General features: G+C 42.2%; 1 protein-coding gene across 1 annotated transcript in view; it reads right to left on the minus strand.

The window, feature by feature from the left end:
- LOC109932736 (thioredoxin domain-containing protein 16-like) overlaps nt 1–18,006 on the minus strand; it is a 105,474-nt gene that overhangs the window by 13,965 nt on the left and 73,503 nt on the right. Inside the window, exon 4 of the mRNA XM_048599853.1 lies at nt 17,599–17,683. Within this exon, the coding sequence (XP_048455810.1) occupies nt 17,599–17,683 (85 nt within the window). The remainder of the gene's footprint in view (nt 1–17,598; nt 17,684–18,006) is intronic.

Below are 18,006 nucleotides of genomic sequence, written 5' to 3' on the forward strand. Positions count from 1 at the left end.
TCGTCCTCACCCTCAACAACTTCTCTTTCAATTCCTCCCACTTCCTACAGACAAAGGGGGTGGCCATGGGTCCCCGCATGGGCCCAAGCTATGCCTGCCTCTTTGTAGGTTACGTGGAACAATCCCTCTTCCGTACCTACACTGGCCCTAAACCCCACCTCTTCCTCCGTTACATTGATGACTGTATCGGCGCCGCCTCGTGCTCCCACAAGGAGCTCGAACAGTTAATCCACTTCACCAACACCTTCCACCCCAACCTTAAGTTTACCTGGACTGTCTCTAATACCTCTCTCTCCTTCCTGGACCTCTCTGTCTCCATCTCGGGCAACCACCTAGAAACTGATATCCATTTCAAGCCCACCGACTCCCACAGCTACCTGGAATACACCCCCTCCCACCCACCTTCCTGCAAAAATGCCATCCCCTATTCCCAATTCCTTCGCCTCCGCCACATCTGCTCCCAGGATGAGGCATTCCACTCCCGTACATCTCAGTTGTCCTCGTTTTTCAAGGACCGCAACTTCCCCCCCTCAGTGGTCGAGAATGCCCTCAACCGTGTCTCCCACATTTCCCGCAACTCATCCCTCACACCCCGTCCCCGCAATAAGAACCAAAAAAGAATCCCCCTCGTCCTCACGTACCACCCCACCAACCTCCGGATCCAACGCATCATCCTCCGACACTTCCGCCATCTGCAATCCAACCCCACCACCAAAGACATCTTTCCCTCCCCACCCTTATCTGCTTTCCGGAGGGACCACTCTCTCCGTGACTCCCTTGTCCGCTCCACACTCCCCTCCAGCCCCACCACACCCGGCACTTTTCCCTGCAACCGCAGGAAGTGCTACACCTGCCCCCATACCTCCTCCCTCATCCCCATCCCAGGCCCCAAGAAGACTTTCCACATCAAGCAGATGTTCACCTGCACATCGGCCAATGTGGTGTACTGCATCCGCTGTACCCGTTGTGGCCTCCTCTACATCGGGGAAACCAAGCGGAGGCTCGGGGACCGCTTTGCAGAACACCTACGCTCAGTTCGCAACAAACAACTGCACCTCCCAGTCGCAAACCATTTCAACTCCCCCTCCCATTCCTCAGATGACATGTCCATCCTGGGCCTCCTGCAGTGCCACAACGATGCCACCCGAAGGTTGCAGGAACAGCAACTCATATTCCACTTGGGAACCCTGCAGCCCAATGGTATCAATGTGGATTTTACAAGTTTCAAAATCTCCCCTCCCCCTACCGCATCCCAAAACCAGTCCAGCTCGTCCCCGCCTCCCTAACCTGTTCTTCCTCCCACCTATCCCCCCCTCCCACCTCAAGCCGCACCCCCATCTCCTATCTACTAACTTCATCCTGCCGCCTGACCTGTCCATCCTCCCTGGACTGACCTATTCCCTCCCTATCTCCCCACCTACACTCACCTTTACTGGCCCCATCCCCGCCTCTTCGACCTGTCTGTTTCCTCTCCACCTATCCTCTCCTCTATCCGTCTTGTATCCGCCTCCCCCTCTCTCCCTATTTATTTCAGAAACCCCTTCCCCTCCCTCATTTCTGATGAAGGGTCTCGGCCCGAAACGTCAGCCTTTCTGCTCCTATGCTGCTTGGCCTGCTGTGTTCATCAAGCTCTGCACCTTATTGCCTTCATTACCACCTTCTGTTTTCTACCTTCGAGCCAGTTCTGTATTCAAATGGATTCCATGTGATCTAACTTTGCTGACCAGTCTCCCATGAGGAACCTTGTCGAACGCCTTACTGAATTCCGTATAGATCACGTCCACTCCTCTGGCTTTATCAATCCTCTTCACTACTTTTTCAAAAAACTCAATCAAGTTAGTGAGACACCATTACCCACGCACAAAGGCATGTTAACTATCCATAATCAGTCCTCGCCTTTCAAAAAACATGTAAATCCTGTCCCTCAGGATTCCCTCCAAAAACTTGCCCTTGACTGATGTCAGGCTCACCAGTCTACCATTCCCTGGCTGTTCCTTACCACCTTTCTTAAATAGTAGCACCAAGTTAGCCAACCTCCAGTCTTCCAGCACCTCACCTGTGGCTATCAATGATAGAAATTTCTCAGCAATGGGCCGAGCAATCACTTCCCTAGCTTCCCACAAGGTTCTGGGGTACACCTGATCAAGTCCCAGGGATTTATCCACCCTCATGTTTTAAGATGTCCAGCATCTCCTCCTCTGTAATATCTTCCACAACAGTAAACATTCTTTTCATAGCTAGCCTGTTGAGAACCCTCAGGATCTTAAATGTTTCAATCATGTCTTCTGAACTCTAATGGATACAAGCCCAGCTTGTCCAACCTTTCCTCATAAAACAACACATCCATCCAGTATTCTAATGCATTTGTACCTTTTTTTAAATTAGGACAACAATACTGAGAACAATACTCTGGAGGTGGTCTCCCCAGTGCCAAGCAGTGCCCCAAGACAATCCATTCCTCCTGAGGTGCTACCATGACATGTTCAGTTTATATCTCTTCAAATAATGAAAAGTCCATGACCACTTGCAGCAAGATCTGGCCAAAATTCAGCTTGGGCTCATTAGAGATAATAACATCCATATATATCTGCCAGTTTGAACCATACCACATAAAGTCAGGAAACAGCTTAATGCACAGAATCGTGCAAGGTTCTTGACTGTAAAAGCTCGTAGCTATAACGTGGAAGATGTGTTGACCAGAGCTACAACACTGGCACTTAGCCAACGATAAGGATAATTGTCCAGGTTTGTCCTGTCCCCAAAAGGTTGGTCAAATCCAATTCAGTTAATTCTTCAATCAGTCTACTCTCAAACATCAGCAAAATTTTGTACAAGGTGTCATTGGCAGCACTACCGAGCAGCATTTAACCAGCAGCAATCGGTTCAACAGTGCTCAGTTTTGGTTTCATCAAGGTCATTCAACTCCAAACCTCATAACAACTTTCTTCCAAATATGAACAGGAGTTGAATTAAAAGAAATGTGCTGAGAGGCAACTGGCTTTGAGATGAAGACAGATTTTTTTTAAACCATATTTGGCATCAAGAATCCCAGTAAAACTAAGGCCAATTATATTCAAGGGGAGGGTTGGAGCAATCCTCTAGGTCAGAGATATGTATGTACAAAGGAAGGTGGCTTTGGTGGTTAGAGGGCTATCATGTTAGTGCTGGGACATAATTGCAGGGGTTTCTCACAGCAGTGTCCTAGACCTGACAACTTCACTTGCTGCATCTATGGCCTTCCCTCCATTCTAAGATCAGATGTGGCATTGTTTACTGTTGTTTACACATTGTTCAGTTTATATCTCTTCAAATAGTGAAAAGTCCATGACCACTTGCAGCAAGATCTGGCCAAAATTCAGCTTGGGCTCATTAGAGATAATAACATCCATATATATCTGCCAGACACCTCCCCTACTCATTCTACAGCATTGCCATCATTGAATGACCTTCACCCCCAACTTCCTGAGGGTCACCACTGGCCAGTGTTCAACTGCTCTCTTATGGTTTCCTAATGCTATGTAGCCATATGCCACCTAATGTCATTTTCTTTCAAGACTACTCCTGTCTATCTACGAACTTTTCTTCAAATTATCCCTTACTTCCATGAAAGTGGGCAAGAGATGAAGCTGACTGCACAGGTAAACTAAATTATGTAGCAATCAGGGAGAGTAGCATAGAATTTTCATGCTAATTTGAATTAACCATGGTACTCAAACTTTTTCACAAATGTTCCATTGTTTTTTTTTGTAATAAAAGCACAACCCAACTTAATCCAATACCTCAAACATAGACTTTGATCAATATAAATACCATAAGATCTATTAATATTGCTAAAAGTGCTCCATGTAACTTGTCTTTTATAATACCAATTTCAACAAACTTCAGAAACAGGCAAATGGACTGTAATAATCCCTCCCAACCCCCTAAGCTACCTTGTCCCTAGGCATGAAACATGGACAATTTGGCTCTATCCAACTCACACAAATTCTTGGAAAAAAAGTGAACTACCAATAAATCAAGCACCAACAAGAAAATCTCAGGGAAATTTCTCCCTCAGAGATAATCAACTAAACTTGAGCAGTTGCATTCCCATGAGTCAGTAAAAGAAATTAATAACTTTCAAAAAGAATGTAAAAAAATCTATCTTTAATCTTATTCTTTTAACATCTATCTTATTCTCTGACAGATACTTATCCAAATGCTTTTAAATAAATTCACTCAGCAGTACACAACAGGTACTTTTTGCTGAAGTCACAGAACTACTAGCTGGGGAAAAGAACTTATAGCTTTACTTGAATCTTTTAATTTGTAATACTTCTATAAAGCTTTGAAATCATAGTTCATATTTATAGAAACTGGCATTCATATATATTTAATCATGCATTCCATGGATTTAAATACTTGATTATGACACTTGTCAATTTTCTTTTATTCAATGAGAATTGTTGTGACTGTTGAAAATGTAACATTCTTCTGTTTGTCCTGATGACGGCAAGATAAAAAAAAAGTTTGGCAAACACAGCTCTCATTTCAGCGATGTTATTTTTATTCATCAAATACACTTCAAATATGTGTACCCTCGGGGAAAAACAGATACAACATTGGCTTTATTTCATTAATTGCTAATGGATGCCCATCCATTTCATGCCAAGTGTTCTGTCCCAACTGACATTATCCATTTATGGGCATATTCCTACACAGTTTGAAGCTATAAACATATTTCCATATTTATCCTTATAAGAAGCCTGAGCAACAGAAGCTCAGAATAGATCTCTGAGAAAGTTCATTAATGATGGGTTCGTGAGATAAGCTTCTCTTATTGATCGTTCCATTTCTAAAGCAATTCCCAATGCAGTGTGTAGTTTACCATTCGTTCCATGACCCTAATCTTTAACAGTCTCGTAGAACTTTTACTAAACACCTTGCCAAATCCAGTATATGTACTGAACATTCAACAATATTTATTACATTGTGATGATACTATGGCTTTAAGAGGTGTACATTGTCCTGGAATTTTTTTATGAAAAAGGTTTGAGAGAGAGTCACTGAGCTCTCTACTCAGAGCCAATAGAGTAAACAGTTTGTGAGGCCTTGTGTTTTTCTTAAAAGTTGGAACAATAGAAGCAGTCTGAATGCGTGGGGTCAAGCTCCCACAGAATCAGAATTTTTAGTTTTAGCTTCCAGTAGCATTGTTGGGGTCTTGAAACTGGATATGGTAGCTCTATTCCTTTCTCAGTTACAGCTAAAAGCTGGGAGTCTCCACCTGCTGTTACAGCTGCATGAGAAACAACGTATTTTACTGAATTTGCCTTTGCCAAGGGTGTGTTTATGGGCTATTACTATATTGGATTTAAGTTAAGTAGTTAAATAATCTATCATTCTGTTAAATTTTCCAATAGAATTAAGTTATTCCAATTGTTTCTTTTGTTGTCTTTTAACTATATTGTATGAATAAAGCATGTTTTGCTTCAAGACTGGTAGTTTGAGCAATTGAAATATCCGGAACACAACACCTGATCCCTACCTTTAAATTAAGAAAATATTAGGGTCTTGACTATCTTCTTAACATATTTTGAGGGGGTTTGGTTTGGTCAATAACAATATCCATAAATATTCTCATTAAAAAGTGAGGTATTATTGTTTCTAAATCTATGTTTACTATTTATGATTAGTGACATCTTTATACGAACATTGATGCCAGCATTTAAACCCAGTAAATACAAAGATCGGAGGGCTCTTGTGGCACAGTGATACTGTCCCTAACTCTGGGCCAGTAGGCTCGAGATCACATCCCACTCGCTCCAGAGGTATGTTATAGCATCTCTGAATAGGTTAACTAAAAATACCTATAACCCAAAGTAGCTTCTGTTCACACATTTACACACTGCACACTAATCTACATTGACTCTTGGATCGTCAACATCCCCACAGCTCTTGATTATAGTCATCGTTATATGAGCATTGAAACCAAAATTTAACCCCAATATATACAAAGATTGGAGGGCTCATATGGTCCAGTCGTAGTGTCCTTACCTCTGAACCAGGAGACACAGTTCAAGGCTCACCTCCTCCAGAGGTGTGTAATAGCTTGTAATGGGTATGACCAGGTTGATTAGAAAACGTTTATACAGATATTGGGTGCCTCATCTTAGAGGCAGTTAACTCGAGTAGGAAGATTTCTTGGCTCAGCACACTCACCTCAGGAAATATTGTCAATGAGCACAATTTCATTCTGGGGATGGGGGACTGGTGTAGGATAGAGTTCTGCCCTTGCTGGATGCAAATTAAAAGCAATCACTGGGGCTGCCAAAACCTAGTTAAAAGACCCACCCCAGTTCTCTGGGACTTGGGTCCCAATTGTCTCCTTAAATATTAGGCCCTCTCGCCCTCACTCATCATACCCCTCACCTACTTCCATGCCCCATCCATACCAACTCTCACCATTCCCAATAGCCTCACTGACTCCATTCTAACCATGTGCTCACCCAACCTATTCCCCCCTCCCCAAACTCCCAATGTCCATTTGTACCCTCAATGCCAACTCATTGCACTTCCATGTCCATTCATCCAACCTAAACTCCATATAGCACCATGGACTGTATGGTAAAATGGTATGTGCGGAAATGCTTAGGAACAATCTTTCATAGCATTCCTAAAAATACTGATGCTACAACTCTTTAAAAATGCCAATCAATGTGCTTTTAAAGTATCAATAACTGAGACCATAAACATTCAACACCTGTTTAATCGCGTGCAAATACACATTAAACTGGAGACAAAATAGATCACAGGTATGAAAATGTTTGTAAGTTTATCAATCAAGCAATGTTTTCTCTTCCGTGCACCCATCTTAACAAACTAAATGAAAGTATGGGCTGTCAGTCAAGCCTTGATATGCATAGGTAAGACCTTTAAAGTTATAGCATCTACACTATGGTCCACAACTTCTCCGATATGGCCTGGGCACTGTTCAGGTTTGCATATGGCAGCATTTAGCCCATTTGTAAATTTGCACAATACACAGCAAACAATAACCAGTCTACCTCAAATGACCCTGGAAAGGCAAAGTATTTCAAAAAGTTGAACAGGTTAAGCGAGTGTTTTATGCTGCTACAATGTGAATGAAATTTTCTTTTAATTGGATGGATGCAAAAGGCATTTTGCTAACCACAGACACTTACAGTGACATTGCCGTGCCATGTATGTAGGTCATATACCTCAACAACTGGTATTCACATCAAAAAACACACCTCACTTCCCACCAACCACTCCAACTCCCCGCGGTACTTTCCTCTGTAACTGTAAAAAATGCAACACCTGCCCACACACCACCTCCCTCACCTCCATCCAGGGCCCTAAACAGTCCTTCCAAATGAGACAGAGCTTCACCTGCATCTCCTCCAATCTAGTCTGTTGCATCCAGTGCTCCCAATGTGGTCTTCTCTACATCGGTGAGACCAAACATAGACTAGGTGACCATTTCGCTAAGTATCTCCGCCTGGCACATGATGGCCAACCTAACCTCCCAGTCACCACCCATTTCAACTATTCGTCCTGCTCCCCACCTCTGATATGCCCGTTCTCGGCCTCCTCCAGTGTCACAGTGACTCAGAATGCAAATTTGAAGAAAACAACTTATCTTCCACCTGAGCACCCTACGGCCCAAAGGACTCAACATTGAGTTCTCCAATTTCAAATAACCTTCCCACCCATTCCCGGGTCCCTTTCCAGTACCACCACCTCCCTTCCATTCCACCTTCTGAACTTCCCTTCCAACCACCAACCAAATTCATCCTTCTCATCGACCAACCAGGTTGTACCGACTACCAGTGTCCAGCTAATACCACCATTCCACCTCCACCCCTTCACCCCCCGCACTCTTTATCTGCAGCTCCCCCTAACCCCAGATCCAGCCCTGAAGAAGGGTAATACCCGAAACGTTGACTGCTCCTTTCCTCAAAGAACGCACTGTATTCAACTAGTCCACACTTGGAACACACAAAACAAATCATCTACCGATAGATATGATTCTGTGATTAGGGAACATTTATTGAATATTCTAGATGTTTTAATTGCTACAATTTTAAAAAACAGTTTAAGACATACAATCAAGCTCAGAATGAGGCTCATGTACAATTGCTAGAGTGACATATATTGATATGCAAGGGCTTGTTCTCTTCAAACAAAAAGAGTATTTGTAAACCTTCGGCCTTTTCGTATTAACTGGAACTTAAGGAACCTATTGTTCCCCGGCTTTCTTCCCAGCAACACCACAGCCAAACATGCGTCAACTGACCAACACCTCCTTTTTCCTGTACTGCAAAGTATTGTGATATTCTGTAAGATTGCATTCTAGTGTTAATCCTGGTGAGTGCAAGATGAATAGCTCTCTTTGCAGCAATACTCAAGTACTGACCCATCAATAACTGTTAATTATAGTTAAAGGACAATATTTCACTACCAAGGGGGTTTTGAAGCAGTTTTACATCATGAAAGACCCAGTAACAGTCCTCGCAAAGGTTTCTCACTAAAAAGACAAACTGAAAGATGTGAATTCCATCAGCTCATTACAGATGATCTAAAACCAGACATCAATGAAAAGTTAGCTAGTGAGCATTGTTAAGATCTTTTTTTCTGGTAAAAACAAGTGTTGGGAAAAGGTTTCAGAAATTCAACCCACAGCATAAACAAAACCTACAAAAATATCATTATATGGAATGTTTTAACACTGGATTTTGAAGGTTAAAGTGTATGTAGGCATGGTCAATATTAAAGCTGACATTAGAATTTCACCGAAAATGTGAAAACAGAATGTGGAACAGGAAGTTTATAGATACACAAGATCACTTACTAGTGCACGCATTTAATAGATATAGATCTAACTTTAGATGATAAAAGAACTGAACCAGAAGATAGTAGGAGACATGACTGAAAAATTGACTTATCATATCAGCGTTTGAGAAAGTCTTTAAAATATGAAGACAGAGGTGAAGAAGTAGCAAGGCTCAAAACTGTGAAACAATGATAACTCAGGGTCTATATAAGCTGTTGTGCCAAAATACTAAGGGGAAGTACAAAAGATTAGAGAATGAGAGGACTTGGCCTGAGGAAGATTTAAATACATTATGAAGCAAATGTTTTTTATTCACTTGAGCGACATGGGTGTCACTGGCTGGCTAGCATTTATTGCCCTTGAGAAGGTGGTGGAGAGCTGCTTTCTTGCATTATTGCAGTCCATGAGCTGTAGGTTGATCCACAATGCCCTTAGGGAGGAAATTCCAGGATGTTGACCCAGCAGCAGTGAAGGAATAGTGATATATTTCCAAATCAGGACAATGAGTGGTTTAGAGGGGCACTTGCAGGTGGTAACGTTCCTGTGTATCTGCTGCCCTTGTCCTTCCAGTTGGAAAGTGGCTGTGTGTTTGGAAGATGCTAAGGATCTTTGGTGAATTTCTGCAGTGCATCTTGTACATAGTACACACTGCCACTACTGGGTGGTGGTGGGACTGGACGCTTGTGGATTAGAAGTGCACTGTGTACTGGATGGTGTCAAGCATCTCAAGTGGTGTTGGAGCTGCACCGATCCAGGCAAGTGGGAGTACTCTATCATACTCCTGACTTGTGCCTTGTAGATGGTGGACAGCCATTGGAGGAGGGGACTTACTTACTGCAATATTCCTAGCCTCTGACCTGCTCTTGTAGCAACTGTATTTAAATGTTGAATCCAGTTGAGTTTCCGGTGACTGGCAACCCCTGGTATTTTGATAATGGGGGATTCATTGGTAGTAATACCATTCAATGTCAAAGGGCAGTGGTAGATTCTCTGTTGTTGGAAATGGTTATTGCCTGGCATTTGTGTGCCATGAATGTTACTTGCCACTTGTCAGCCCAAGCCTGGATTGAAATAACTGCTCAGAGGCCAGTATCCCATCACCAGGTCTCTTTATTTACATGTGGAGAGTATTTAACACTGATCCAGCTCCCTCAGAGCCAGCTCTCAAAGTGAATAGAACCTCGTACACTCCTGTTTATATCTGTCAGACAGGGCTTCCTGATTGGACCAGATTAACAGCCCCAATCAGGGAATTCATATTCTATGAGGTCCGCCTGTCTGAATTCGTTATATGGATTGTCCAGATCTTGTTGCATTTGAAACATAGAAATATAGGGGTTAGGAGAAGGAGGTCGTCATTTGGCCCCTCAAGTCTGCTCCACCATTCATCACGATCATGGCTGATCATCCAAGTCAATACCCTAATCCTGCTTTCTCCCCATAACCCTTGATCCCATTCACCCCAAGTGCTGTATCTAGCTGCCTCTCAAATACATTCAATGTTTTGGCATCAACTACTTCCTGTGGTAATGAATTCCACAGGCTCACCACTCTTTGGGTGAAGAAATGTCTCCTCATCTCCGTCCTAAATGGTCTACCCTGAATCCTCAGACTGTGACCCCGGTTCTGGACACACCCACCATCAGGAACGTCCTCTCTGCACATACCCTGTCTAGTCCTCTTAGAATTTTATAAGTCTCTTTGAGACCCCCTTCATTCATCTGAACTCCAGCAAGAACAATCCCAACCTAGTCAATCTCTCCTCATACGTCAGTCCTGCCATATCTGGAATCAGCCTGGTAAACCTTCGCTGCAATCCCTCACATGGACTGCTTCAGTATCTGAGGAATCATGATTGGTGCTGAACATTGTGTGATCATTAGTGAACCTCCCCACTTCTGACCTTATGATGGAGGGAAGGTCATTGATGGTGCAGTTGAAGATGGTTGGACCTAGGACACTACCCTGAGGAACTCCTGCAGAGATGTCTTGGAGCTGAGATAACTGATCTCCAACAACCAGAATCATCTTCCTATGTGCCAGGAATGACTCCAAACAGTGAAGAGTTTGCCCCCCGATTCCCATTGATTAAAGTTTGCTAGGGTTCGTCAATGCCACACTTGGTTGAGTGCAGCCTTGATATCACTCTCACCTCATCTCTGGAATTCAGCTCCTTTGTCCATGTTGAACCAAGGCTGTAATAGGGTCAGGAGTTGAATGGTCCTGGCGGAACCCAAACTGGGAGTCACCGAGCAGGTCATTGCTGAGCAGGTGCTGCTTGATAGCGCTGTTGATGACACCTTTGATCGCTTAACTGATGACAGAGAGTAGACTGATGGGGCAGTAATTGGCTGTGTTGGATTTCGTAGAATCATAGACAATGCAGAAAGAGGCCACTCAGCCCCATCAAGTCTGCACCAACCCTCCAAAGAGCATCCTACCCAGACCTAGCCTCCCAACTATCCCCACAATGCCACATTTACCAAGGCCAATTCACCTAACCTGCACAACTTTGGACCATGGATGGAAACTACAGCAGTCAGCAGAAACTCAAGCAGAGATGGGGAGAATGCGCAAACCCCACAGAGTCAGGCATTAAAGGCTGGAAATGGACCCGGGTCCTGGCACTGTGAGGCAGCTGTGTTAACTACTGAGTTACCATGCCACCTCATTTGTCCTGCTTTCTTTGTACAGGATATATCTGGGGAATTTTCCACATCGTTAGGTAGATGCCAATGTTGTAACTGTACTGAAACAGCTTGGCTAGGGGAGCATCAAATGCTGGAGCACAGGTCTTCAATACTAGCCCTTCGGCCCAGGAAGTTGTGCTGAACATAACACCAAATTAAACTAATCCTTTCTGCCTTACCTTGGTCCATTTCCTGCATATTCATGTACTTACCTAAAAGTCACTTAAACACCGTATCGTATCTGCCTCCACCTCTACCCCGGGCAGCACGTTCCACACTCCTACCATTCCCTATGTAAAAAATTTGCCCCTCACATATCCTTTGAACTTTCCTCCTCTCACCTTATATGCATGCCCCTAGTTTTCAACATTTCAACTCTGGGAAAAAGATTCTGAACATCAACCTTATCTACACATCTACCCATTGATGGTCCGCATCACCTCATGGATACTCAGATCTGAGTTGCTAGATTCTGTTTGAAGTCTGTCCCATTTAGCACTGTTGAAGTGCCACACAACATGATGGAGGGTATTCTCAATGTGAAGCCAAGAATTCATTTCCACAAGGACTGTACGGTGGTCAATCTTACCAAAACTGTCATGAACAGACATGCATGACAGACTGGCGAGGACAAGATCAAGTAGAATTGTCCCTCTTGTTGGTTCCCTCACTATCTGCTGCAGATCCAGCCTGTAAGTTATGTCCTTTAGGACTTGGTTAGCTCTGTCAATCATGGTGCTACTGAGCCACTCTTCATAATGGACATAGACATCCCCCACCAGAGTCTGTGTCCTTGTACTTAGTACTTAGTGGTGTTCAACAAGAAGAGAAGTGATTCATCAATCAATGGACAGAGGACAGTGCATGGTAATTAGCTGGTTTTTAGCCCACACTTGACCTGATGTGATGAGACTTTGATAAGTCTCCTGGCCCTGATGGAATGCATCCCAGGGTACTAAAAGAGATGGCGGGAGAAATAGCAGGTGCGCTGGCGGTAATTTTCCAAAATTCGCTGGACTCTGGGGCAGTCCCAGCAGATTGGAAAACAGCAAATGTGATGCCACTGTTTAAAAAGGGAAGTAGTCAAAAGATGGGGAATTATAGACCAGTTAGCTTAACCTCTGTAGTGGGGAAGATGCTGGAGTCTATTATCAAGGAAGAAATAGCAAGGCATCTTGATAGAAATTGTCCCGTTGGGCAGACGCAGCATGGGTTCATGAAGGGCAGGTCATGCTTAACAAATCTTTTGGAATTCTATGAAGACATTATGAGCAAGATGGACAATGGGGACCCAGTGGATGTGGTGTACCTAGACTTCCAAAAGGCCTTTGACAAGGTGCCGCACAAGAGGCTACTGCATAAGATAAGGATGCATGGCATTAAGGGTAAAGTATTAGCATGGATAGAGGATTGGTTGACTAACAGGAAGCAAAGAGTGAGGATAAATGAGTGCTATTCTAGCTGGCAGTCAGTGACTAGTGGTGTGCCTCAGGGATCGGTGTTGGGACCGCAATTATTTACAATTTATATAGATGATTTGGAGCTGGGGACCACGTGTAGGGTGTCAAAGTTTGCAGATGACACTAAGATGAGTGGCAAAGCAAAGTGTGCAGAGGACTGTGAAACTTTGCAGAGGAATGTAGATACATTGAGTGAGTGGGCAAAGGTCTGGCAGATGGAATACAATGTAAATAAATGTGAAGTCATACATTTTGGTAGGAGTAATAGTAAAAAGGATTATTACTTGAATGATAAAAAGTTGCAGCATGCTGCTATGTAGAGGGACCTGGGTGTCCTTGTGCATGAATCACAGAAGGTAGGTCAGCAGGTACAAAAAGTAATTAGGATGGCAAATGGAATTTTGTCCTTCCTTGCTAAAGGGATTGAAATAAAAAGCAGAGAGGTTATGTTGCAGCTGTACAAGGTGCTGGTGAGGCCACACCTGGAGTACTGTGTGCAGTTTTGGTCTCCTTACTTGAGAAAGGATGTACTGGCACTGGAGGGGGTGCAAAGGAGGTTCACTAGGTTGATTCCGGAGTTGAGGGGGTTGGCTTATGAGGAGAGACTGAGTAGATTGGGATTATATTCATTGGAATTCAGAAGATTGAGGGGGGATCTTATAGAAACATATAAAATTATGAAGGGAATAGTTAAGATAGAAGTAGAGAGGATGTTTCCACTGGCAGGTGAAGCTAGGACAAGAGGGCACAGCCTCAAGATTAGAGAGAGCAGATTTAGGACTGAACTGAGAAGGAATTTCTTCACCCAGAGGGTTGTTAATCTATGGAATTCCTTGCCCAGTGTAGTAGTTGACGCTACTTCAGTAAACACTTTTTAAAAAAAGGCAGTTTTTTTTTTAACAATAAAGGAATTAAGGGATACGGTGAGAACGCGGGTAAGTGGATCTGAGTCCACGAAAGGATCAGCCATGATCTTACTGAATGGTGGAGCAGGCTCAAAGGGCCAGACGGCCTACTCCTGCTCCTAGTTCTTATGTTCTTACGTTCTTATGTCCAGAGTCAATGTTGAAAACTCCGACAACTCCTTTACAATTTTATATCAGTCGTAGAGAGGAGTGTAAAGTAATCAGAAGGGCCAGCATCCAACTGAAAGGCACAGCAGGCTCAAGATGGGCTACTTCTGCACTGAATTCATATGTGCCTCAGTGTGTGGCCTGCGAATAAGTCATGCCTGGAAGAACCTTGAAAACCCTAATAAGTGGGGTAAATCCTATCACTTTCCCTGATTCCAGGGCACAAGTGGAAGAATATCCACGAATGTTCATTCCCTCCCCTCCCAACCCATGAGTTTTGTTTTTATATTTCACAAAGAATTGCTTTTTGACAGCACTTAGAGGTTAGGAGATAGCAAGAACTGCAGATGCTGGAGTCAGAGTCAGTACAATGTGAAACTGGAGGAACACAGCAGGTCAAGCAGCATCAAAACATCGACTTTTCTGCTCCTCTGATGCTGCCGGACTTGCTGTGTTCCTCCAGTTCCATACAATTGACAGCATTTAGAGGTTGGCATGACAAGGAGTGAAGAGAGAACAATAATTCATTTGTTTGATTGTCATACACCAGTTATAAGGCCACTGTTTGTATCATCTAGGGTAGTCATTTATATTGGTTAAATAAAAATTTAAGCAGTCATTCCTATACAGCAACAAATGTACCTCAACTATAGCTATCAGGAACTTTGTCCGTATGCAAATAATGAAAACTAACTACAGAAGCCCAATACAATCTTTGCTCCAAAACACTTAAGACATTCACACAATGTACTGCTTGAAAGCATCTCTAAATAACAGTCCTCAAACACATAATTACATTGCTATTTCGAATTGTCCTCAATATACATCCGTATTTCGCGATCCTTCTTAATATCGTGTTTTAAAAGATCGGGATTGTTTTCTTTGGAGAAAGCCTAAGTAGATTTGGAAAGGTTTCTTTTCCGACTTTGAGAAGGCATTTGATGAAGCACCTTATAATAAACACAAAGACATGGTATTTACCTGGTAAGGAAATTGGTTTGGCAGTATGAAATTGTAAGCGGTTTAGATTGAAGCATACAATTACAATAAAATGTTAACAGATTGAATGATTATGCAAAACGCTGGCAAAAAGATTTCAATACAGGCAATTGTTTAACTATCAACTTTGACCTAAAAAAGATAGACAAGAGGAGTTTCTAAGTCGTGTAAAGCGAGAAATAGCGAAGGTTCAAAAAGAGACCTGGAGTCCATGTAGATAGAGCGTTGAAATGCTGTGAGCAGGTATAAAAGAAGAGTCATATGTTTTCAAAATGTTAACCCTGCTCCTCTCTCCACAGATGCTACCAGACCTGCTGAGTTTCTCCAGTATTCTTTATGCTTGTTTTAGATTTTCAGCATCCACAGCACTTGATTTTTATACAAAAAATAACTTGGGAGGAGTAGAATACATGTGGGTAGATGTTAGATCATACATTGAGCAGTCCTAGATGCCATGAGTCAGAAGGGATTGATTAGCCTTGGATGGAGAGCAGTATAGATTCTAAGATTCACCAAAATGATACTTTGACTCCAACGATTAAATTACATGGAGAGATTACAGAGTTGTACTGTCTGGAATTTAACAGATTATGGGGTGATTTGATCTCAGCTTTCAAAATAACTGAAACTGAAAAGGTAGATCAAGAGTAATTACTTTTACTGGTTGGTGAGTCTAGGATATGACTTTTGGAAAATTGGAGTCAGACCATTAGAAGTTAAATTAGGGAACACGCTTACACATAATGAGTGGTAAAAACGCATGACCTTCTTCCACGAATGGCAACTGGTGTTAAATCAATTCTAAACCATAAATCTAAGATTATTAGATTTTTATTAATCAAGGTTTTTGAGGGATATGGAATATTTCACTTTCTCCTTTAAGGCAAGCCTTCAGACCTACCTCTGACTAAGCTTTTGGGCATCTGATCTAATATTGCCTGGTATGACTACTTTATTTTCTACTGCTCCGATCAAATGGCCAGATTTTTTTAATGCTAAAAAGACATATAAAGGTAAGCTGCTGTTGAAAAGACAGGCGGGTATTTGGATTTAGACATAGAGCAGCCGTGATCGCCCTGAATGTTGGGTTGTGTCTGAGGGGCTAAATGGGTTCCTCTGTTCCTATAAAAAAGCAAATGTTACAGAAGAAAAATTCAAACATCAGAATATTTTGAGGAATTTTAAAATGTAAAATAGCATGCAATATTTTTTAAAAATGGGACTGACTGATCCTCCAGCCACTAACCCCTACTTTACCTACATTGGCTAGGTCTTCCTGTTTGCCATGTCAAAGGAAATTGGCTTGGTTTCTGAACAGTTGTCAAGGTTACTTGAAATTTGAAACAAATAAACAACCACTAAAATTAGAACCATTCACCACTCAAACTGTCAGTAAATCCAATTATGATGAGTTTTCAACTTGTTCATATAATACCAATTAATTCAGCTACAAACTGAAATGTAACAGCAGATCAGACTGGCCTTACCAAATATTTGCGAAGTTTGTTGATTTAACTAGTCTTTGTTGGATTGAAGATACAGATATTAAATCTGACCAGCGTTGTGGATTAGGAAAAGAAAAATCAGCTCAATTTCCTGCTTGCCCAAATGCTGTTGGAAGCTCACGTGAACATCAAATGAGGAGAGAATCAAACTCAATGACACACACCCTTCCACCCATGTGTGCCTACCTAAAACACTACCTAAAATTCAAGAGGGCATAATGGTACTGATGTCCAATATGTTAACAGGATAGCAAAGCTTTCTGGACAGAAGGATGGAAGGACAGAAAGTGTACAAAATCATGTTCACCATCTTGAATGTTTTAATAGGATTAAAATTAGGATAGAGCCAGTGTAAATATGATTAAAAAGGATGGGGGCCGTGGTTTAAAAAGTAAATTTGAGGGCTTGACTCTAGTTTCCACAAGATCTTCTATGGTCAATTAGTGACTTTCCCAATTTGGTCTCATCCTTGGTCCAGTTAAACTTCACATACTTTCTACTTCTCTATTAATTTGACAGGATGTTAAAGCAATTTCCCAAAAATCCCTGCTCCATGCAAAGCAGTCAAAACAGTTGAGTTGACAGAGCAGTGAACTAAAGTTGTGATAGCTAATTGGCTCTGCAAATTTCAAAGGCATGCAGCCTTGCTTCTTAGTCACTGCTCAGCACTTCAGTGTTCATCTTACAAAATTAGATGTACTGCGCTGCGCTAAGAGATAAAATCATCAATTTCCTGTACTTAGCTCCACTTATGAAGTGACTTGAGACATCTTTAAAATCAGGTGTTATACAAAGGTATGCTGCAGTCACACAAAACAATAATTCTCAGCAATGCAAAGCAGAAATAGCAAATAAAATGGGGACATAAATATCAATGGCCTATGAACTTTTAGGAACATAAATCTTCTGCAGGAATTGCAAAAGCAAATTTTGATGTTACGAATGACGGAAAGTAACTGTTATTCAGAATTTCTGTTGATGCATCCACAAAACTCAAGCACAGCATTCTTGGAAAATAATGAGCATGTAATCACTTACTGATAGAAAGCATCTTTCTGGATGTGCATTCTCAACACCACTATGCCCCTGAGGGAATATGCAGCTTCAATAAAGGCGTCACTCGCTGAAACATAAGACAGACTTTTAAGGCACTCAATCTCTTAAATTTGAGAAAGGCAAAAGTTGATTTCAAAGGCGAACACAAGCAGATGACAGTTTCAACTTTGAGAAATATATTAACTAAGCAACATGACTTTCAGAGATTATACAGTGTAACCTTGTGTGTTTTAGCCCACAGATTCTGTATGGTAACAATTAAAACATAATTTGGTATCTTCTTGAAGGGGATGTTTACTTCTTAATGGAAATTTCAGAATGGAAATAACATGATTCCAATATAGCTCAGTTGGCTAAATGACTCACATATGGTTCACAGTAATACCAACA

The sequence above is a fragment of the Rhincodon typus genome, chromosome 8 (genome assembly GCF_021869965.1).
Source record: "Rhincodon typus isolate 14 chromosome 8, sRhiTyp1.1, whole genome shotgun sequence".
Lineage (NCBI taxonomy): Eukaryota > Metazoa > Chordata > Chondrichthyes > Orectolobiformes > Rhincodontidae > Rhincodon > Rhincodon typus.